The following is a 24269-nucleotide window of genomic DNA, read 5'->3' on the forward strand; positions in this document are numbered from 1 at the left end:
CTGTTGATGATGATATGTTCAAACTCTTTGCAATTTTACACTGTCGAACTCCTTTCTGATATTGCTCCACTATTTGTCTGTGCAGAATTAGGGGGATTGGTGATCCTCTTCCCATCTTTACTTCTGAGAGCCGCTGCCACTCCAAGATGCTCTTTTTATACCCAGTCATGTTAATGACCTATTGCCAATTGACCTAATGAGTTGCAATTTGGTCCTCCAGCTGTTCCTTTTTTGTACCTTTAACTTTTCCAGCCTCTTATTGCCCTGTCCCAACTTTTTTGAGAGGTGTTGCTGTCATGAAATTTCAAATGAGCCAATATTTGGGATGAAATTTCAAAATGTCTCACTTTCGACATTTGATATGTTGTCTATGTTCTATTGTGAATACAATATCAGCTTTTGAGATTTGTACATTATTGCATTCCATTTTTATTTACAATTTGTACTTTGTCCCAACTTTTTTGGAATCGGGGTTGTATGCAGAAATATAGAAAATTCTCAAGGGTTCACAAACTTTCAAGCACCACTGTAGGTGTTCAACTAGGTTGAGTTCTTGCGACTGTGAAGGCCATAGCATATGATGTTCATGCTCATTAAACAATTCATTGTGTCCTTGTGCTCTATGGACTATGTTAAAGACCACTGCCAATGTTTCCTAATAGGATAAAGGTGAACAGCCAGAATAACATCATACTGATTTCCAGTGTCTTGTTGTTTTAAGGGCAGTGCTGCATACACAAATGCACAAAAAACATTCTCATAGTACATGAACAAATTTTTCCTATGGTGCAATGTCAATATCACGCCAATGTCAGAGATCTCTTCAAAGCTATGATGCAAAAGCCATTATAGAGCAACACTGATTTTACTGCCCATGTAGTAGTGTTATCTCATAATAAATCTTCACCTAAGCAGGTTTTATTTATGGTGTCGTTGTTGGAAATGGCCTTCGACTTGTCCACTTTCTGCTTGATGAAGCTGAAAAAGACTCAAACAGTGCGTTTTGTGAGTGACTCAAGGCTCAAAGGGAATTTTTTCGGCAGAGATGAGAAGAAAGTTAATGCCGGCCTTGGTGTATTGAGCCACACTTGGACATTTTTAATGTTTTATTTACTGTGAAATTTTCTAAAGGCAAGAACATGCACTCAGGTTGTAAGGAATGCGTCAAAGACTCTTTTAGACAATGAAATTGGTCATTTTGTTCATTTTGCAACTTTGAAAGTAAGCAAATTTCAAAATGCAAATATTAGCAACAAATTGTATTTATAACATTTCAATATTTCCATTGTAGATACATCTATGAAAGAAAGAAAAGCATCTCAATTAAGAACAGACTAAAAAAATCATGATACTGAAATACACAAATTGATAATATTAATACAATAAATGGAAATAGCTTCTAATTCCTTATGCTAGGGTGCCAACTAAAAATAATTTTAAAAAGATGAATAAAAGACACATACGCAGATCATAAAATATTCTTCAACATTACATTAAAGTAATGACAGTAATTGTTAACTGAGAATTTAAGCCTTCTGTTAGGAATTCCTTCTTATAATAAATTTAACATTTAATGCAATGTTCAAAATAAACAAGTTAAAGGTAGAAATGGAGGTTGTCTTTGACATATGCTCTCGTCAAGATAAAATTTGACACATAAATATATGTTGCTTGGCTTCTCTAATTCGGTCTTCTAATGAAAACCATGTTTATATCATAATTCTACTGTAGTACAAAGTTATTATCCTGATCTGGCCCAAGTTTGAAGTCTTCCTTCTTGTTGCTCTTCACTTGAAGACAGTCAACACACCTGAAGGAGAAATAAGTTTCTGATTGATTCTTTGCAAAACTGTATATGCCAATGTATAGTTAGGAATATGTAGTTAAAATCTGGTGACAAAAAATATTCATTTAAAAAATATGTAATGTAAAGAGAAACAATGCATACAGTGTCTTGTAAAAGTATTCACCCCCCCTTGGTGTTTATCCTGTTTTGTCGCATTACAAGCTGGAATTAAAATGGATTTTTGGAGGGTTAACACCATTTGATTTACACAACGTGCCTACCACTTTAAAGGTGAAAATTGTTGTTCTATTGTGACACAAACAATAATTAAGATGAAAAAAACAGAAATCTGGAGTGTGCATAGGTATTCACTCTCCCCCCAAGTCAATACTTTGTAGAGCCACCTTTTGCTGCAATTACAACTGCAAGTCTCTTGGGGTATGTCTCTATTAGCTTAGCACATCTAGCCACTGGGATTTTTGCCCATTCCTCAAGGCAAAACTGCTCCAACTCCTTCAAGTTAGATGGGTTGCGTTGGTGTACAGCAATCTTCAAGTTATGCCACAGATTCTCAATTGGATTGAGGTCTGGGCTTTGATTAGGCCATTCCAAGACATTTAAATGTTTCCCTTTAAACCACTCCAGTGTAGCTTTAGCAGTATGTTTAGGGTCATGTCCTGCTGGAATGCAAACCTTCATCCCAGTCTCAAACCTCTGGCTGACTCAAATAGGTTTTCCTCCAGAGTTGCCCTGGATTTAGTGCCATCCATCTTTATTTCAGTCCTGACCAGCTTTCCTGTCCCTGCAGATGAAAAATATCCCCACAGCATGATGCTGCCACCACCATGCTTCATGTAGAAATGGTGTTCTCAGGATGTTGGGTTTGCATCACGTGTGGTATTTTCCATGATGGCCAACAAGATCAATTTTAGTCTCATTTGACCAGAGAATCTTATTCCATGTGTTTGGGGAGTCTGCTACATGCTGTTGGGCAAATTCCAAACGTGTTTTCTTAAACAATCACTTTTTTTTCTGGCCACTCTTCCATAAAACTCCACTCTGTGGAATGTACAGCTTAAAGTGGTCCTATGGACAGATACTCCCATTTCTGCTGTGGATCTTTGCAGCTCCTTCAGTGTTATCTTTGGTGTCTTTGTTGGATCTCTGATTAATGCCTTTCTTACCTGGTCTGTGAGCTTTGGTGGGCGGCCTTCTCTTGTCAGGTTTGTGGTGATGCCATATTATTTCCATTTTGCTGTAATGGATTTAATAGTGCTCCATGGGATATTCGAAGTTTGGGATATTTTTTAGAACTCAACCCTAATCTATACTTCTCCACAACTTTGTCTCTGACCTGTTTGGAGTGCTCCTTGGTTTTCATGTTGCTTGCTTAGTCGTGTTGCAGAGTCAGGGTCCTTCCAGAACAGGTTGAGTTATACAGACATCATGTGACAGATCATGTGACACTTTGATTGCACACAGGTGGATCTTAATCAACTAATTATGTGACTTATGAAGTGAATTGCTTGGACCAGCTCTTATTTAGGGGTTTCATATGAAAGGGGGTGAATACCTATCCACACTCCAGATTTCTGTTTTTTTTTCATCTTAATTATTGTTTGTGTCACAATAAAACAACTATTTTCACCTTTAAAGTGGTAGGCATGTTGTGTAAATCAAATGGTGCTAACCCTCCAAAAATCCATTTTAATTCCAGCTTGTAATACAACAAAACAGGACAAACACCAAGGGGGATGAATACTTTTGCAAGACACTGTATGCTTCAAATCTTTTTGGTATGCTTTTAGTGGTTTTTAAGCCACAGCTGGTCATGAACAAGACTAATATATGAGAAGTTAGGATTTTATGGTTTGTGGATTTAGTGCAGGATTTAGCCATGTCTAGACTTGCCCAGTTATACATTAAAAGCAGTGAATAAGAGAGGACAAACATTTTGGGATTTAGGTAGGACATGACAAGCAGACGACTGTGCAAAGGCAATCAAATGTTATGTGCCAAAGAAAACATGGGAGTTATACTGTCTGGAATTTAACATGGAGAGTAGAGGGAATATGAGATCTTTTTTTAATGTCAAAAGGGAACATGAAAGCCATAATGTCTGGGATTTAGGCTGTAACGAACGTCTTTAACAAGAAAAAAAAATTATAAGTGAGATTTTACATCATGGCATTTTACCCAGACACTTTGCATGACTTCAATATTTATTGCTCTTCATGGGTCTCTGCTTCTTCCTTGTCTTGGGATTCTGCCTCCAAATGGTATCCTACCATCAGCTGATACACAAAAATGCCCACCATGGCCCCAACAAATGGTGCAAAGCTTGGAACAAAGAACCAGTAATCATTCACCCTGCAGCAGGAGAGAAATGAGAAAGTAGATGCAATTAGTATATATCTAGTTGGTTAAACATAGAGCAACAGTTTACAGGGGGAGAAATTTATGGTTTGTTTCAGCATCACTGTTTTCATCAATATCCTCTGTATGAAGAGAATGAGTCAGAAGTAAAATTTGAAGAGAAATTATCAAATGGCTTAAGCAATGATTAAAAGCTAGAAGCTTAAGACATCTATATATTTTTTAAATACAGTGTGAAATATTTCGTACTATGTACTGCTTCATTTAATACCCAAGAAACTGCACCTTTACCCTAATGAAGAATGCAAGGAACCATGAATATGTATTGCTGTAAATGTAAATTTCAAAATGGTCCCATGCCTTCCTGTCTTCCTATCTCTTGCATTCTCCCACTACCTGGTTATGCTATGCTGGTACAAAAGGCGAGACGCCGCACTGAGAAAATCCGACCCTGTAAAGTATGTCTGAAATTCAAAGAGACTCAAAATCCAATGAGGAAAAACCTGTTGACCAAAATCAGGAACTTGTTGACAGAATAGATCAGGGGTGGGTTTCCCAAAAGCCTCTTAATGCTAAGATCATCTTAGAGAGAGTGTTCATGGTGATGCTCACTCTACTATTTAACGATGATTTTTGCGCAACGATGCTTTTGGGAAACCAACCCCAGAATGGTAAATTCAGTCATTTATCTTCACATGCTTGTCACCCTATACTCTATTTTTCTATCAGTAACATCAGCTGGTTAACTTATAGTTAACTAGCGCATGTCTGTTACAGGCAAACATGAGTGAGATTTCATATCATATTCTCTGTTTGAAACATCATAGTCTTAGCGATTCATTTAACAGTCGGCACAACTGTCAAAATGTATGTTAAAATTTTGGTCATCACCAGCATTAGATAAGCTGTCTGGTTAATTCTATAGCTAAACATTTCTGGTTATGAAGCACTCCTGAAATGAGATTTAATGGAAGTCTTGGGATTTTTGAGTGCAGTGGTACTATAATTTCATACTGTGTATGAAGGACTGCATACAAAGCATTTAAATATCTACTTCATATAGGAGAATGTACTCAATATAGTTAAGTACTGACGTGAAGACTTCACTGCCCCAGCCTGCAAGTGAGGTAAAGATTCGCGGTCCAAGGTCTCTGGCGGGGTTCACGGCATAGCCTGAGTTAAATCCCATAGAAAGGCCAATAACCAAAACCACGAAGCCCACAGTGAAGGCTTCTAGCCCACGTGGGATTGGATTGTTATACGGGTCCACGATGGCGAGTATACAAACGATCAGAGCTGCTGTGCCAATCACCTGCACAAAAAGAACAGAACTCTTCAACAAAAGGTAATTCCATCCATCCATCCATCCATCCATCCATCCATCCATCCATCCATCCATAATCTGATAAAGAAGGCTGGCTCCATAATTGGCTGCAAACAGGACACTTTTGAGACTGTGGTGGAGAGGAGGTCTGGATAATCCTGACCACCCTCTCCAACAGACTGTTACAGCTTCGCTGTCATAGGGACCGATACAGGAAATCTTTCCTGCTCCAAGCCATCATCCTGTAGAATAACTCACCACTGTCTGACTGAGAGAACTATGAACTCTCTACTGTATAGTCCTGTTTATAACCCTGGCCCTCCTGTAACTTTTGCACTGCCAGAGCTTATTTGTTTACTGTCATTAGTCCCTTTTGCACCATTAGAGTTTATTTGTTTTTATTTATCTTCCATTAATTATTGCCACTTTTGCACAGTTTTATCTTCCATCCATTATCTGTAGCCGCTTATCCAGTGTAGGGTCGCAGGCAAGCTGGAGCCTATCCCAGCTGACTATGGGCAAGAGGCAGGGTACACCCTGGATAAGTTGCCAAATCATCACAGGGCTGACACATAACCATTCACACTTATGTTCACACCTACGGTCAATTTAGAGCCACTAATTAGCCTAACCTGCATGTCTTTGGACTGTGGGGGAAATCGGAACACCCAGGCTGTGAGGCGACAGTGCTAATCACTACACCACCGTGCCGCCCCCAGTTTTATCTTCATTTATCACAATTCTTGTCAGCTTGTTCTTGGGATCTTTTTTTTTTTGTAAATTCTATTTTATATTGTACAGTGTGCCTTTTTCTTTTTGCATGTCTGATAACTTGCTGCTGCAGCAAAGCAATTTCCCAGCTTGGGATCAATAAAATAAGTAAATCAGTCAGTCAGTCTGTCTGTCTGTCTGTCTGTCTGTCTATCTAGACTGCTTGTCCATTAGGGTTGCGGGGGAAGCTGGATCCAATCCCGGCTGACTTCAGCCGAGAAGCGGGGTACACCCTGGACAGGTCTCTAAACTAACAAAGGCTAACATAGAAATGAACAACTCACACTCATATTCACACCCATGGGCAATCATTTGACCTAATCTGTATGTCTTGGACTGTGGAAGGAAACCAGAGCACCCAGAGGAAACCCATAGGAATGGAGAGAACATGCAAACTCCACACAGAAAAACCTCATTCAGCTGAAAGGCAATTCATGGGAATTTAAATCTTTTGAAGATTAAGACTTCTTAAAACCACTATTATTGTTATTCATTTATATTTTCTATTTTCTTGGCTCATGGCTTATATTCTCATCTCAATATACTGTACAAAGTTTCTTCAACTGGTGTTGATCATTATTTCTGTGAAATTTAGGTTGAGATTTCTGGAAAATCTAATGTGGGGTTCTTGTGTCTTACTTGGTCAAAGAAGCCGTTGACCAGGCTGAGATGTTTGGATGGATATGTGGCAAATATTCCAGCTGTAGCATTTTTTCCCAACACCGTCAGACTGCCCTTATGATACTCCCACAGTGCATCTGCAATTTAACAAAATAAACTGAGTTAGAAATTATGGAAGGATTATGGTAAGAGTCACTAGTTTATAGAAGAGCTACTAAAATCTATAAACTGGAACATTAAACTATAGTGAGAGAAATGAAGAACAACTCGATAGTTGATAGAGAGAGTAGAGTTTACCTATTAAACATTTATATACATTTCATGCAATCAAGTTGATGCCCTAGAAATCTGAACTAGGTACATTTCATCTGTCAACTCTGTTTCTACAGTACAGATATTAAACAAATTTTTATTTTTAATTTTGTCATTAACCAAAACTCTTACTCACCAAAATACATGCCAAATATTATTCCAGATCCAAGGAAGGCACCAAAAGTCTGAAATATAAAGTACACAGGGAACTTCCTCCAAGGTTCCCTACCCAGGATGCAAAGGGCAAACGTCACAGCTGGGTTCAGGTGGCCACCTGTAAAACATGAAAAAGATATTTTTGGAATGAGGCAGAATGCAGGGACAATTACAATTAATCTTACTAGCAAACTAGCAAAAATTATTGGCACCCTTGACAAAAATGAGCAATAGGTAACACTCAGGTTGGTCTAACAATTTGTGCAAAATGTACAAAAATTGGGCAGCACGGTGGCGTAGTGGTTAGCGCTGTTGCCTCACAGCAAGAAGGTCCTGGGTTCGAGCCCCGGGGCCGGCGAGGGCCTTTCTGTGTGGAGTTTGCATGTTCTCCCCGTGTCCGCGTGGGTTTCCTCCGGGTGCTCCGGTTTCCCCCACAGTCCAAAGACATGCAGGTTAGGTTAACTGGTGACTCTAAATTGACCGTAGGTGTGAATGTGAGTGTGAATGGTTGTCTGTGTCTATGTGTCAGCCCTGTGATGACCTGGCGACTTGTCCAGGGTGTACCCCGCCTTTCGCCCGTAGTCAGCTGGGATAGGCTCCAGCTTGCCTGCGACCCTGTAGAAGGATAAAGCGGCTAGAGATAATGAGATGAGATGTACAAAAATTACCAAAATCTTACAAATAGGCCATAAAATAAGCTATTTTATTCATTCACTAACTAATTATATTTTGTACAAACAAACAAAAACAAAAAAGAAACACTGACAATCCAGCAGGTGCTCTATTTGATATGTACATTATGTTATGCAGTAAATATACATATTTTCTATTTATTTATTTACTTATTTATTATATAGTAACGAGTGTTTTACTGGGAATTATGCCAGTTGTAATTTTCATACAAACTACATCCGGGACATTGAGTAACATATTTAACAGTTATTCCATGAAATTGAGTTGTACTATAAGCCATGTATGATGAGAATGAGTGGAATAACTGTTTTATTCTATCCATATTCACTGGATTTTGAGAAACAGAGCATTTTTATTTTTATTTTTTGCAAATTTGATGAATAAAAACTTTATACAAAATCCCCAACAAAATAATTTCTGCTTAGAACGTAAACAAACCGGAAAAATGACAGTAGCAATTTGTGAAAAGTGCTATAATAATAATGCTTGAAAAATAAAAAAAGAAATGTTCTTACCATCAAATACTTTTATTCCATATTTTCTTGCACTTTTTTTTGTATTTTTTGGGATTTTCTTCTTCTTTAGGGTTTTTTGTGGTTGGCAAACCAACTTAAAGGTTCATTACCGCCACCGACTAGGCTGGTGTGTGGAACAAGAGGTATTGGGGGAAAAACAAACAAAAAACTCTGTTCTTTTAGCTATTTCTGTTTCTTTTAAATACTTGATAATTTTGGGGGTTTTGGTTTCGAGTAAAGTTTTTATTTCGTCCTCGGTTGGTTCAGTAACACGCTCCGCCATTTTGCTTTTCTCTACTCACGATATACCGGTATGAGTTGATAGCTTAGTAGTAGAGTAGCCAATCAGAGTGCTTGACTGCTCATATCCAGTGAATGTGGAGAGAATAATTTTCAATATCCTCACTTGTGAGGAAATCGATTAATTGTTTTGATAAATTTGGATACTTTTTGTTTGTGAAAGTATTGATATAATAAAAAGAAAATCACATGTTGGCTTGAAGATATGAAGTTTATCTTCTCCTGTTGAAAAACTTGCATTTTCATATGAAGTACATCACGGTTCTGAGTGACATATGTTCTAATATCTTCACTCTGATGACGTCACTCTCAGTGTTTTCCTGCTGACTTGACGCATGTTGTCAAAATGGTGAACTGGTTTAAAACTAAAATTATTTTGATTAACTTGCGTATTTTTTATGGATGTGTTTATATAATAAAAATAATATTACACAGTGGCATGAAGATATGAAGTTTGTCCTCTCGTGTTGAAAAATATTTCACTTGTTCGGCTCTTTCACTCGTGAAATATGTTCATGGCCCAAACATCAACTTCATATCTTTGCACCACCATGTAATATCTTCTATATATTGGCACCCTTGGTAAGGATGGGTATAAAGGTAAATGCAAAAATGTTTTTTTTTATTTAGCTTCGCCTCAGAAATAATAATACAAACAAAAAGTGAATTAAGGTTTAAAAACTAAAGTATAAAAACTATTACAAAAAAGTGAGGCAGGGTAACCACAACAGTCCTAGACCAATTACTGTGGGCCCGACTATGAAAATAAAAAAATGAAATTAAAATAATTTACTAGCCAAGAACAAGCTGATATAAATATACAAACCAAACATAATTTAAAATTAAGCTATATACTAAACAATTAGGCAGGATAGCCACAATAGTCAGTAGGCCAATTACTGTGGGCCCGACCATGAAAATAAAGTAACTGAAAACTAGGCTATTTGAATATTAATATGGACAATAAATATATACTAACTTAAAAGCAGCATGATAGTTCTCCTAGTAGGAGACGAGGCTTGTTACATTTTATGCAGATGGATTTGTACGATCTAGGATCATCTGCATCATAGCACTGTAACAGTGCATTTCTATAACAGCTTAATAGCAACGATTTAAAGCTTCTTAGCGTAACATCAGAATATCTCAAGTGTTCAGGTAGAACGTTCCACAACCAAGAAGTTTGTAGAAAGAAGGATCGCTGATGGGTGACTGTTTTGCATCTGTCGGGGCGGTAGCTGATGGCCTTAGTGTTAGCTGATGATCTTGTAGTTCTGGTAGAGATTGAACGAGTAGGAAGAACATCAGGAGAGACTGTAACCAGGCCAGTAGTGGCTTTGAAGAAAAAGATCAGATCCAAATATTCATGCCAGTAGCAGAGAGGTAATAAATCGGTAGAGATGAGCCGTTCTTTTGTAGTTAATTCATTCATATTTGAAAATATGATAAAATATGTGAGAAAGCTAATCTCTAATCAAAGTAAATTTATTAAGAATAAAAACAATACACTCTAGATGGGATGGTAGTTGATCACAGGTTACCATTCCCACACAGAATCCCACATTAATTCACACCTGTGGACAATTTAGAGTCACTAATCCACCAACCAGTGTTTATAATATCTCACCTGAAACCTGGCCACACACTAAAATCCCAAGCGTTGCAGCGAAACCAAATGCGAAATTCACCGTTAGGAATATTCCATGTGATCCTTCACTCAGGACTAACTGAGCAACAGCACCACAGCCGAACATCTGCAGTGAGGGGGAAAGAAACCCAGTGTGTTCTCAAAATATCTCTTATTGATCAGTTCACTAGTTCACAGTCAGTTGATTAGCATTGTTCTACTTTTTGAATCTTTCTGTTCATAGGGCAGTCAGTACAAGTATTACCTCATATGGTTATGGAAGTTATTTTGTCAAATGGACTGAATAATCAAAACAACGCAGAAAACCTTAACCTTGTTTTTCTTATTTGCTTTTATTTTTTTTTACAACTAGTCACATGCATTTATCAGTACTGTGCTCATGTTTTGACATAAAAGGCGTTGAATAAAAGCATGGCTGCTTCACAGCTCGAGGGTTCGATCCTGAGCTTGGGTTACTGTTTATACAGAGTTTGGCATGTTCTCTCCATGTTCCCTTGGGCTTCCATTTCGTTTCCTCCCACCTCCCAATGACTGTGTGAATGTGTGCACGGTGCCATGTAGTCACCGAGAGTCCTGTCCAATGTGTAATCTCCCCTCACTCTCGTACCCAGAGTGACCCTGGCCAGGATAAAGAACTTATTAAAGATGAATAAGACACATTGCACTGAAAAGCTATGCATTAACACAATTCTGCAAAACAAAATTCATATAACGATAATATATTGTGTTCATGTATGAATGAGTCATTTGAATCAAATTACTTTTTTTCTAGTGGTGCATCTAAAGCATATCATTAGAGCTTGGGAGATATATTTATTCTATCTACATTCACTGGATATGAGCAATAGTGTGCTCTGATTGGCTACTCTACGACTCAGATATCAGCTCATATACCGTGAATAGAGAAAAACAAAATGGCAGAGCGTATCAAGTCAGATATATCACTTTGTTATCGAGTATTTAAAAGAAACAGAAATAACTAAAAGAATATAGTTTTTAAAAATAGTTTATAGTATTTTCCCCCAATAGCACCTGTTCCACACTCCAGCTTAGTTGTTGGTGGTAGAAGAAGAAAATGGTGGAGTGTGTTGCTGAACCAACCAAGGATGAAATAAAAACTCTACTCGAAAACAAAACCCCCCAAAATACAAAAAAGCAACAAAATATGGAATAAAAGTATTCGATGGTACTATATCTTTTGTTTTTAGTTTTCAAGAATTATTATAGCATTTTTCAAGAATTGCTACTATCATATCGCCGGTTTGTTTACATTCTAAGTGAAAATGATTTTGTCAGATGTTTGATATAAAGTTTTTATTTATCGAATTTGCAAAAAAATAATAAAAAATGCTCTCTTTCTCAAAATCCAGTGAATGTGGATAGAATAATTACCAGTTATTCCACTCAATCTCATCGTACATGGCTTATAGCCAACTCCGTGCTTCACACCTCATCAGCTATCAGCTCATATATGACTCGATTTTGTGCAATAACTATAAATTATTCTATCCACGTTCACTGGATATGAGCAATCATGCACTCTGATTGGCTACTCTACTACTAGAAAAAAAAACAAAATGGCGGCGCGTGTTGCTGAGCCAAGCAAGGATGAAATAAAAGCTCTACTCAAAAACAAAACCCCCAAAATTGTGATCAAGTATTTAAAAGAAGCAGAAATAGCTAAAAGAATATAGGTTTTTGTTGTTGTTTGCCCCAATATCTCCTGTTCCACACTCCAACCTAGTCAGTGGCAGTAATGCACCTTTAAGTTGGTTTGTCAGCCGCCAAAAAACCCTGAAGAAGAAGAACACCCCCCCCAAAAAAACAAAACAAAAAACAAACAAAAAAAGCATCAAAATATGGAATAAAATTATTTGATGGTAAGAACGTGTCTTTTTTTATTTTTCAAGAATTATTATTAGAGCATTTTTCACAAATTGCTACTGCCATTTTGCCGGTTTGTTTACATTCTAAGCGGAAACGATTTTGTCAGATGTTTTGTATAAAGTTTTTACTTATCGATTTTGCAAAAAATAAAAAGAAAAATGCCCTTTTTCTCAAAATCCAGTGAATGTGGAAAAAATAAAACAGTTATTCCATTCAATCTCATTATACATGGGTTATAGGCAACTCAGCACTCTGTGCCTCGTTGGCTATCAGCTCATGTATGACTCGATTTTGTGGAATAACCGTTAAATGTATATTAGTGTTTTTCATGTCATTGTGTTATGAATGATAAAATGTACACGTTGTGAGAGCATCTTTGCTTGCACTTGACATAATATTTTCTATCTGTACAGAAATAATATCATGTTGTCAATATAATTATTTCAGATTTGCTCATCAGGATATAAAGTTGATATTGTTAAGGCTTCAGGAAGCTGCAATCTATTTGTAATGTACCACATTGTTTAGTCACATTCATTATTTTGAATTGCATACATTCTTCAGATAGAAACACACCATGAAAATATTGAGAAAAAAATTCCCAGGATTATAATATAGCAAAAATTCCAGGATTATAATACAGGAAATTGTTGTGATTTGCAAGGCTACCGTACATTTGGCTTAGTGGACCTGTTTTTGTCAGGACAGTCAAAGAATGTGAATTGAAGGTATAGAAATCATGTGTAGGTAAGGGGTTTTGTGTGTGTGTGTACACCTGTTCTATCCCCTAAAAGGCTCCAGAGTTGAGTAATAGCAAATCAAAATGATCTAGCCTTAACAATCTGAAAACAACACTGGCTCAGAAAAGATTTACATACACATCACTGTCTCAGTCACCACCTGAACCAGATTAAGAGAGATCTACCATCCACCGTGTTTACTCACATTTTTTAAGCACATGGTCTACAGTATTAAATTATATATGAATTTTGTATAAATATGCAGGTGATTATAGGAAATCGTGCATGCTGATTGTCAAGAAATAATCAGAATCTCTCGACCAATCACCTTGAGTGACATGGCAACATGGCGGCTAATCGCTTCATCACCATAAGTGAGGAAGAATTACAAATTTTGAAAGAAAATGCTGTTCCTAAAAGCACTAAAGATGCGACGAAGTTTGGTCTAAAACTATTCAAAGGTAAGGTGGAATTGTGATTTATTTTATCAATTTCAAAACAAAGTATTTTATGTGAGTCGGTATGGATAAGTGACACAAGTCTGCAACACGCCATTATTACATTTGCATGCCGCTTCTGAAGTTTGAAATAAATGATTTAAAAAAAAAATGTGATTTAAAAAAATCTATGTACTTATACTAAAACAATTATCCACCTCAGGCTCAGTGAATAATAACCTCGACTTTGTCTTGATTATTATTCACCAATATTCACTTTGTTTTTGGTGAATAATTGTTAAAGGTTGCCTGTCTTTCAGATTTTTCAAGTTTAGGTCATAAAAATTATTTTCCCCGACACCCAATTATTTTTGTTTAGTGGACCAAAAGTTACTGAATTTGAATCACAGACTTCCAATTTAATTCGTTTAAAAAAAAATAGAACAATTAATGAATTTAGGGCCACGTGGCCCAAAATTCTCAGCTATTTTTTTTCCTGCTTCACCATGACACAATTCAAGATACTACGTCATGCATCATGTGGTGGGCTTTTCCTGTTCGTGCAAGGCATTGTGGGATACACATTTGAAACAGAAGAGAAAAATGGAGGATGCGAATAAAACATAAAAGACTGACTACAGTAATGAAACATGAGAAGAAAAGATGCTATGTTGCGAAGGAAAGGAAACGCAGGACCAAACTAATAAATATTGGCGGTCAGCAAGCACCTCGGTGTGATCAGCTGTTTGTTTAGCGACAGAATGATGTAACTGTCAGTGCACGGTCAAAATAAACCTGTAGCTGGCAGTAATGCAACACTGGATGGCAGCTGCTGTAAAACCCAAAAGAAGAAGAAAAAGACAGTAAACCTGCACATGCGCACATGGACTTCCTCTGTCTGCTTGACTGCGCGAAGCGAGCGATTTCATGTACATTATCTGCGAGGGAATCCCCTCAAATTAAATAACTTCCCAGCCACAGAATGGCCTGGTTTTTTTAGATATTGCAGAAATAAACAGTTATCACATTTACCAAATTTCAGAGTGAACAAAATTTCACCGATTTTATGAAATCGAAAGACCGTCTAGTTTTAAATATTGCCAGAAACAGACAAAAATATATTGAGGAGTGTAATGGAAGGAAGAAAGAGAAGGAAGGGATACAATTAATTGAAATACCCCCCAACCAACTGGTATAGCATGTCGTCGAACCTTTAATTTTTTTTATTATGCATTATTGCATTATTAACATCTGAGATTCTGCCAAGAGCCTGTTAGTGAGTACATGAGCAAGAACTGTCTTTAGATCACATTTAATAGAAACTAATATACATTTGTCCTATTTCTCAAACAGAATTCAATCCTCCTTCACTCAGATAAGCCGACATAATAAGTGTGCTTATTTTGACCGAAATCACTAAGGATAATAAACATAAAACAGGAGATTGTATTAAATAAGTTCAAGTTCAGATTTAAGTTGTTATAACATTACAACATTTAACCATGTGTGTTAGAATAGAAAGGCATCTATCAACTTTTAAATATAACAATTTCGATAACTAAGTCTATATCCCTGTGGGAATCATTCATTCATTCATTCATTATCTCTAGCCGCTTTATCCTTCTACAGGGTCGCAGGCAAGCTGGAGCCTATCCCAGCTGACTACGGGCGAAAGGCGGGGTACACCCTGGACAAGTCGCCAGGTCATCACAGGGCTGACACATAGACACAGACAACCATTCACACTCACATTCACACCTACGGTCAATTTAGAGTCACCAGTTAACCTAACCTGCATGTCTTTGGACTGTGGGGGAAACCGGAGCACCCGGAGGAAACCCACGCGGACACGGGGAGAACATGCAAACTCCACACAGAAAGGCCCTCGCCGGACCCAGGGTTCGAACCCAGGACCTTCTTGCTGTGAGGCGACAGCGCTAACCACTACACCACCGTGCCGCCCTGTGGGAATCATCTTATTATATTTCAATCCTTATCTAGTTGAAGTTAATTGCAACTGTTTTCTATTTCCTACGGGCATTTTGTAATCTTTTATACTTTCCACTCTCAAAGGAAGTTTTTTTTTCTTTAACGGGAGTCACATGCAAGTTTTTATCTTGGCCGAATCCTTCCACATTTATCATTAGCATTATTATCCAGACTTCTTTAGCTGGATGGCTTTAGCAGATGAAAAACAAACCAAAAAAAAAAAAAGAGCAAATTGGTTCACTTCAGAAATAAAGCAAACCTCATATCGTCTCAGTCCTTTCTTTGGAGGACAAAATCCAGTCTGTGCCATTTTAGAAATGATTCACTGCTAAACAGAAGCTGTTAAATGATCATGAATTATAAAAAACAAAAGCAGTTTGTGGACGTGTGAAAGAAAAACAGGTTTAATTCTCACCACGAGGATGAGGGTGCCCAGGCATTCCGCAAGAGCCTGGCGCATCAGTAGGTTTCGGATGTGGCACCTTTGCATGATTTTGTCCAGGAAAACCTTCTGCCTTCCCATGATGCCACAGACACAGTGGGATTGAGAACCTCAGATAAAAATGAAGATGATGAACAGCCCACAGTACCTTTGTCAATTTGTAAGGGAGGCACATGTTCCCACTTTTTAAACAGAGAACACACACGTGTGCGCACGCATGCACACACTCACCACTGAGCACTCCCTTTCTAACTTCTCTGCCTCCACCCATATCTTTTACACACTATTTGTTTTCTTCCCATCATTTAGATGTGTGTGTGTGTGTGTGTGTGTGTGTGTGTGTGTGTGTGTGAGAGAGTGTGAACATGTTCTCTGTAAGTTCTACCATGCTGATTTTATTTGCTGCATTAATTTTGTTCTTTGTTTTTAATTATATAGCATGTATTGTATTTGTTTTTCATTCTTTTCTTTTTACATTAGGCTTGTTATCCTATTTTCTTCTTCCTGTAATGAACAGTTAAAAAGTCTTTCTTTTTTTTGAGAAAGGTAGAGAGAATATAGCATATGTAGGCCTTGAGGTTGATCAGTAGACATTGGTTCTGGAATGATATGCAATGCAGGTACGGTGTACATGGATAAAAAAATATTTTTAGTGCATTTGGGCCATGTGGGCAATGTGTAAATACATTCCTCCCCCATGGGGACCTTTAATTACATATATTTAAAACTTGTTTCTGATTTAAGTGGCCAACTGTGAATATAGCCCCCAAAATATATCTTGCATCAAATTTTTTTTAACTCCACTAGCAAGCCATGGCCTGATGGTGAGAGAAGCAGACTTGGGTCCAAAGTGTCGCAGGTTTGATTCTTGGGACTGGCAGGAAAAATGTGAGGGGAGTTGAATGAATGATGAACAGCACTTTCCCCTTCCTTTGTATCATGGCTGAAATGCCATTGAGCAAGGCATTGAACCGCCAACTGCTCCTTGGATGCTGTAGCATAGCTGCCCACTGCTCTGGGTATGTGTGTGTGCGCTCATTGCTCACTTGTGTGTGTTCACTGCTTCAGATGGGTTAAATGCAGTGCAGGAATTTCACTGTGCTTGTGTACATGTGAGAAATAAAGGCTTCTTCTTTTTCTTCAAGTGTCCCCTCAAGTAACTCTATTTGCCCCTCATCATACAATGTGCCTAAAATAGTATCATGTGGTATCATTAGCAGACAAGACATGCCTTTTAAAGTATTTAAAGTAATATAACGACTTTAAACACCAAATATCGATGACACCCTCCCACCTTACTGTATAGAATACATGAATAACAGGACTTACGATAGGTACGTGACTACACTACATTATACTCACACAATTTATTAGGAACACATGTACCTCTGCTCACTCACCACATGCAACTATCCAATCAGTCCAATCATATGGCTGCAACACGATTCTTCAGTTAATGTGTAACTCAAATAATCACTCATTACAACTGTGATGAGCACAAAAGCATCTCAGAGTTACAGCAGCAGACAATGACATCTGGTTTCACTTCCGTCAGCCAAGAATAAGAAGGCTCACTGAAACTGGACATATTGGAAACAGACCAAATGTTTTATATGCAGTGTCTTGCAAAAGTATTCATCCCTCTTTGTGTTTGTCCTGTTTTGTTGCAATACAAGCTGGAATTAAAATGGATTTTTGGAGGGTTAGCACCATTTGATTTACACAACATTACCACTTTAAAGGTGAAAATTGTTGTTTTATTTTGACACAAACAGTATGTCTGTGAAGATTCTCAATCATCCAGGTCATAGTAAACTGTGGGTGGTAGAAATGGGCAACTGGACTTGCTTGAAAATTCTTGAAAACGTTTCACCTCTCGTCCAAAAGGCTTCCTCAGTTCTGTCTGACTAATAGGGAGTATCAGATATTTATCTTCTCCTGGATCAGAATCAGAATCAGAATTCTGATGACCAGCTCATCTAAGGTGTTATTGAGGCATCATGTTGGTGTGGGTCACTGGAGGCTGGGTGTGAACGGCGAGTCATTAGGGTGATCCTTTGATTACCCCCCTAATGACTCGCCGTTCACACCCAGCCTCCAGTGACCCACACCAACATGATGCCTCAATGACACCTTATGGCCCTTTTCCACTACTCTTTTTCAGCTCACTTCAGCTCGCTTCAGCCCGACATGGCTCGCGTTTCGACTACCAAAAAACAAAACGACTCAGCTAGCTTCAGCCCTGCTTAGCCCCTAAAACTCGCACCGTTTTGGAGTGGGGCTGAAGCGAGCCAAACCGTGCCGAGTGAGGCTGGGGGCGTGAGCAGACACTCCCCTGTGCACTGATTGGTGAGGAGGAGTGTCCTCACATGCCCACACACGCCCCGCGAGCACGCTGGGATCTGTAAACACCGCAAACCCGGAAGAAGAAGAATTACGAATTACGAGAATTTCTGAAGCCTTATGCGCCTCGTCTCATCTATACGCTCTTGCCAGTATCTGTTGGCGTTGTCGGTGACAACAAGCCACAGCACCAAGACCAGCAACACTAACAACTCCATGTCCTCCATGTTTATTGTTTACTATTCGGGTCGTGAGACTACCGCTTAAAAGCTCACTGATGTCACTGTTTGCGCTGCTTAATGACATCATGTGACGTCCACCCACTTTCGCTAACTCCACCCAATGTGTCCACCCACTTCCAGCCAGCACGGTTCAGCGCGGTTGTAGTCGAAATGCAACTCCAACAGCCCCGCTCAGCTCAACTCAGCTCGACTCAGCACGGCACGGCTCAGCCGCGTTTGTAGTGGAAAAGCGGCATTAGATGAGCTGGTCATCAGAATTCTGATTCTGATCCAGGAGAAGATAAATATCTGATACTCCCTATTAGTCAGACAGAACTGAGGAAGCCTTTTGGATGAGAGGTGAAACATTTTCAAGAATTTTCAAGCAAGTCCAGTTGCCCATTTCTACCACCCACAGTTGACACAAACAGTAATTAAGATGAAAAAACAGAAATCTGGAGTGTGCATAGGTATTCACCCTCCCCCCCAAGTCAATACTTTGTAGAGCCACCTTTTGCTGCAATTACAGCTGCAAGTCTCTTGGGGTATGTCTCTATTAGCTTAGCACATCTAGCCACTGGGATTTTTGCCCATTCCTCAAGGCAAAACTGCTCCAACTTCTTCAAGTTAGATGGGTTGTGTTGGTGTACAGCAATCTTCAAGTTATGCCACAGATTCTCAATTGGATTGAGGTCTGGGCTTTGACTAAGTCATTCCAAGGCATTTATGTACATGTTTCCCTGTAAACCACTCCAGTGTAGATTTCACAGTATGTTTAGGGTCATTGTCCTGCTGGAACATGAACCTTCATCCCAGTCTCAAACCTCTGGCCGACTCAAACAGGTTTTCCTCCAGAATTGCCCTGGATTTAGCGCCATCCATCTTTCCTTCAGTCCTGACCAGCTTTCCTGTCTCTGCAAATGAAAAATATCCCCACAACATGATGCTGCCACCACCATGCTTTACTGTAGGAATGGTGTTCTCAGGGTGTTGGGTTTGCATCACGCGTGGTATTTCCCATGATGGCCAACAAGATCAATTTTAGTCTCATTTGACCAGAGAATCTTATTCCATGTGTTTGGAGAGTCTGCCACATGCTGTTGGGCAAACTCCAATCGTGTATTCTTAAGCAATGATTTTTTTCTGGCCACTCTTCCATAAAGCCCCGCTCTGTGGAGTGTACAGCTTAAAGTGGTCCTATGGACAGATACTCCCATCTCCACTGTGGATCTTTGCAGCTCCTTCAGTACTATCATTGGCGTCTTTGTTGCATCTCTGATTAATGCCCTTCTTGCCCGATCTGTGAGTTCTGGTGAGCAGTCTTCTCTTGTCAGGTTTGTTGTGGTGCCATATTCTTTCCATTTTGCTATAATGGATTTAATGGTGCTCCCTGGGATATTCAAAGTTTGGGATATTTTTTAGAACCCAACCCTGATCTATACTTCTCCACAACTTTGTCTCTGACCTGTTTGGAGTGCTCCTTGGTTTTCATGTTGCTTGCTTAGTAGTGTTACAGAGTCAGGATCTTTCCAGAACAGGTTAATTTACACAGACATCATGTGACAGATCATGTGACACTGATTGCACACAGGTGGATCTTAATCAACTAATTATGTGACTTATGAAGTGAATTGGTTAGATCAGCTCTTATTTAGGGGTTTCATATGAAAGGGGGTGAATACCTATGCACACTTCAGATTTCTGTTTTTTTTTTCATCTTAATTATTGTTTGTGTCACAATAAAACAACAATTTGAACCTTTAAAGTGGTAGGCATATTGTGTGAATCAAATGGTGCTAACCCTCCAAAAATCCATTTTAATTCTAGCTTGTAATGCAACAAAAGAGTACAAACACCAAAGGGGATGAATACTTTTGCAAGACACTGTATATACTCACCAGCCACTTCATTAGGAACACCCATACACCTGCTGTTTCATGCAGTTATCTAATCAGCTGATCCCTTGACAGCAGCACAATGCATAAAGTCATGCAGATTCAAATCAAGAGCTTCAATTAATGTTCACTTCAAACATCAGAATGGGAAAAATTGTGATCTTTGTGACTTTTACTGTGGCATGGGTGTTGGTGCCAGATGGACTGGTTTGAGTATTTCAGAAACTGCTGATCTCCTGGGGTTTTCACACACACAACAGTCTCTGGAGTTTACATAGAATGGTGCAAAAAAAAAAAAAACACTGAATGAGCGACAGTTCTGTGGGTGGAAACACCTTGTTGATAAGAGAGGTCAGAGGAAAATGTCCAGATTGGTTTGAGCTACCAGGAAGGATCTAACAACTCATAGCAACTCTTTACAACTGTGGTGAGCAGAAAAGCATCTCACCATGCAACAGCAGAAGACCACATTGGGTTCCACTCCTGCAGCCAAGAACAGGAATCTCAGAATCAAGATCAAGTTCTTATTAATGTGACCAGTGAGTGTACATCCTATATATATACAACCCCGATTCCAAAAAAGTTGGGACAAAGTACAAATTGTAAATAAAAATGGAATGCAATGATGTGGAAGTTTCAAAATTCCGTATTTTATTCAGAATAGAACATAGATGACATATCAAATGTTTAAACTGAGAAAATGTATCATTTAAAGAGAAAAATTAAGGTGATTTTAAATTTCATGACAACAACACATCTCAAAAAAGTTGAGACAAGGCCATGTTTACCACTGTGAGACATCCCCTTTTCTCTTTACAACAATCTGTAAACGTCTGGGGACAGAGGAGACAAGTTGCTCAAGTTTAGGGATAGGAATGTTAACCCATTCTTGTCTAATGTAGGATTCTAGTTGCTCAACTGTCTTAGGTCTTTTTTGTCGTATCTTCCATTTTATGATGCGCCAAATGTTTTCTATGGGTGAAAGATCTGGACTGCAGGCTGGCCAGTTCAGTACCCGGACCCTTCTTCTATGCAGCCATGATGCTGTAATTGATGCAGTATGTGGTTTGGCACTGTCATGTTGGAAAATGCAAGGTCTTCCCTGAAAGAGACGTCGTCTGGATGGGAGCATATGTTGCTCTAGAACCTGGATATACCTTTCAGCATTGATGGTGTCTTTCCAGATGTGTAAGCTACCCATGCCACACGCACTAATGCAACCCCATACCATCAGAGATGCAGGCTTTTGAACTGAGCGCTGATAACAACTTGGGTCGTCCTTCTTCTCTTTAGTCCGAATGACACGGTGTCCCTGATTTCCATAAAGAACTTCAAATTTTGATTCGTCTGACCACAGAACAGTTTTCCACTTTGCCACAGTCCATTTTAAATGAGCCTTGGCCCAGAGAAGACGTCTGCGCTTCTGGATCATGTTTAGATACGGCTTCTTCTTTGAACTATAGAGTTTTAGCTGGCAACGGCGGATGGCACAGTGAATTGTGTTCACAGATAATGTTCTCTGGAAATATTCCTGAGCCCATTTTGTGATTTCCAATACAGAAGCATGCCTGTATGTGATGCAGTGCCGTCTAAGGGCCCGAAGATCACGGGCACCCAGTATGGTTTTCCGGCCTTGACCCTTACGCACAGACATTCTTCCAGATTCTCTGAATCTTTTGATGATGTTATGCACTGTAGATGATGATATGTTCAAACTCTTTGCAATTTTACACTGTCGAACTCCTTTCTGATATTGCTCCACTATTTGTCGGCGCAGAATTAGGGGGATTGGTGATCCTCTTCCCATCTTTACTTCTGAGAGCCACTGCCACTCCAAGATGCTCTTTTTATACCCAGTCATGTTAATGACCTATTGCCAATTGACCTAATGAGTTGCAATTTGGTCCTCCAGCTGTTCCTTTTTTGTACCTTTAACTTTTCCAGCCTCTTATTGCCCCTGTCCCAACTTTTCTGAGATGTGTTGCTGTCATGAAATTTCAAATGAGCCAATATTTGGCATGAAATTTCAAAATGTCTCACTTTCGACATTTGATATGTTGTCTATGTTCTATTGTGAATACAATATCAGTTTTTGAGATTTGTAAATTATTGCATTCCGTTTTTATTTACAATTTGTACTTTGTCCCAACTTTTTTGGAATTGGGATTATAGTAGCAGTTAAAAGTCTGGACATACCTACTCTTTTTATAGGTTTTTCTGTATTTTGACTATTTTCCACATTGTAGAATGATACTGAAGACATCAAAACTATGAAATAACATATGGAACATATGTAATTATGTGGTAAACAAAAAAGTGTTAAAAAAAACAAAACATGTTTAATATTTTAGATTCTTCAATGTAGCCACCGTTTACCTTGATGAAAGATAATAACAATACACTAAATAGCCCTATTCCACAACTGTAGTAATCCATATTATGTCAAGAACCGCTCAATTAAGTAAAGAGAAATGACATCCATCATTACTTTAAGACATGAAGTGTCTTTTAATTAAAAAATAAAGAAAAAAAACCCATTGAATTAGAAGGTGTGTCCAAATTTTGACTGGTACTGTACCTATGGCCATAAGCTTTCATCAACATTGCATATTGCATCTTATGTTATCTCTAGCTAAATACCAGGAAATTAAATTCTTTGCATGTCTTGTCAATCTTTCAGTAATATATCCAGGCAGCAAGCGTTCACTGCATCTAAGAGTGACATTTTATCATTTTGCCGGTGCTCATAAATCTTCCACCTCCATAAAGAAAATAATTTCTCTATGAGGAAAAAAGAAACAAGGTGGTCGGAAGAGAGACAATATGTGGGTGGGAACCAAACCACTCTGTCTCAGAAGAGGATTGGAGAAATAATAAATTGTCCCATACGGTTGCAAAGGTTATGAGATTTTGCCTCTTGTCCTGTCCTGCTGCTCACCTGTGCAAGTATTTTCAACAAATCATGAAGGAACATGATCAGGCACTCTGTATGCAGCAAGGGATTTATGCAGCAATAACCCTTCAGCAGATGGCAGCTTAAGGGTTATTATTGGAACCCCCACTATTGCTTGCGTTCCAATTAGGTTTCTTCAATATTTGTATGTTTTTGCCAGGTTGAATTATGCCTCTTCCACATATGGGGTCATGCAGAGGCTTATAGCTCCATGACTCTCGAAAATAAGCCCAAAACTTAATTAAGCTATTTCATTCCAACCTGAACCAGAGAGTAAAAAAAAACTTCTTAAGTGAATATATGGGTGCTTGAGCAACTGATGTGTTCTTAGATTACAGTGTACAACTGCTTCATCCTAAACTGATGTTTTCTGAGTATTCTGCCCATAGGAATGTTTACATGTTCAATATTTTCAAATGTCTTACTGTTCACAGAAACATGGTGACTGAGTTCTCTCAATTGTATGCCTTTCTTTGCTAACAGGCAATCCATCCATCCATTTTCGCATATCGCTACAGTGATGTAGCCGCTCGGACAGCTTTAGCCATCAAAGTCTCAAGGGAATATTACAGTAGTGGTTTCCCATTGCCTTCTACTGGATTATTATAGAGGTTTTCTCCTCTCAACCATTCACACTCACACCTATGGACAATTTAGAGCCACCAATTAGCCTAACCTGCATATCTTTGGACTGTGGAAGAAACCGGAGCACCTGGTGGAAACCCACGCAGACATGGGGAGAACATGCAAACTCCACACAGAAAGGCCGCCGTCGGCTGCTGGGCTCGAACCCAGAACCTTCTTGCTGTGAGTAGACAGTGCTAACCACTACACCACCGTGTTGCCAACAGGCAATAGTT

General features: G+C 38.7%; 1 protein-coding gene across 1 annotated transcript; it reads right to left on the bottom strand.

Moving 5' to 3' along the window:
* Nucleotides 1-1622: 1622 nt before the first annotated feature.
* Nucleotides 1623-16078, bottom strand: aqp3b (aquaporin 3b). Its single transcript, XM_060935001.1, has 7 exons — nucleotides 15971-16078; nucleotides 10482-10608; nucleotides 7327-7464; nucleotides 6897-7015; nucleotides 5257-5474; nucleotides 3983-4156; nucleotides 1623-1810 (listed from the first exon to the last, which is right to left on the bottom strand). The coding sequence occupies exons 1-6, from the start codon at nucleotides 16076-16078 to the stop codon at nucleotides 4009-4011; spliced, it is 858 nt and encodes a 285-aa protein (XP_060790984.1). The 3' UTR covers nucleotides 1623-1810; nucleotides 3983-4008.
* Nucleotides 16079-24269: the final 8191 nt, after the last annotated feature.

The sequence above is a fragment of the Neoarius graeffei genome, chromosome 12 (assembly GCF_027579695.1).
Source record: "Neoarius graeffei isolate fNeoGra1 chromosome 12, fNeoGra1.pri, whole genome shotgun sequence".
Classification (NCBI taxonomy): domain Eukaryota; kingdom Metazoa; phylum Chordata; class Actinopteri; order Siluriformes; family Ariidae; genus Neoarius; species Neoarius graeffei.

What these genes read in the sequence shown, in the direction of transcription:
- aqp3b (XM_060935001.1), bottom strand. Translation starts at nt 16,078, where the DNA reads ATGGGAAGGCAGAAGGTTTTCCTGGACAAAATCATGCAAAGGTGCCAC. An exon ending in AGTGTGTGGCCAGGTTTCAG is followed by an intron (nt 7,465 to 10,481) that starts GTGAGATATTAT and finishes CATGTTTTACAG; the next exon opens with GTGGCCACCTGAACCCAGCT. An exon ending in AATATTTGGCATGTATTTTG is followed by an intron (nt 7,016 to 7,326) that starts GTGAGTAAGAGT and finishes GTTAAATTGCAG; the next exon opens with ATGCACTGTGGGAGTATCAT.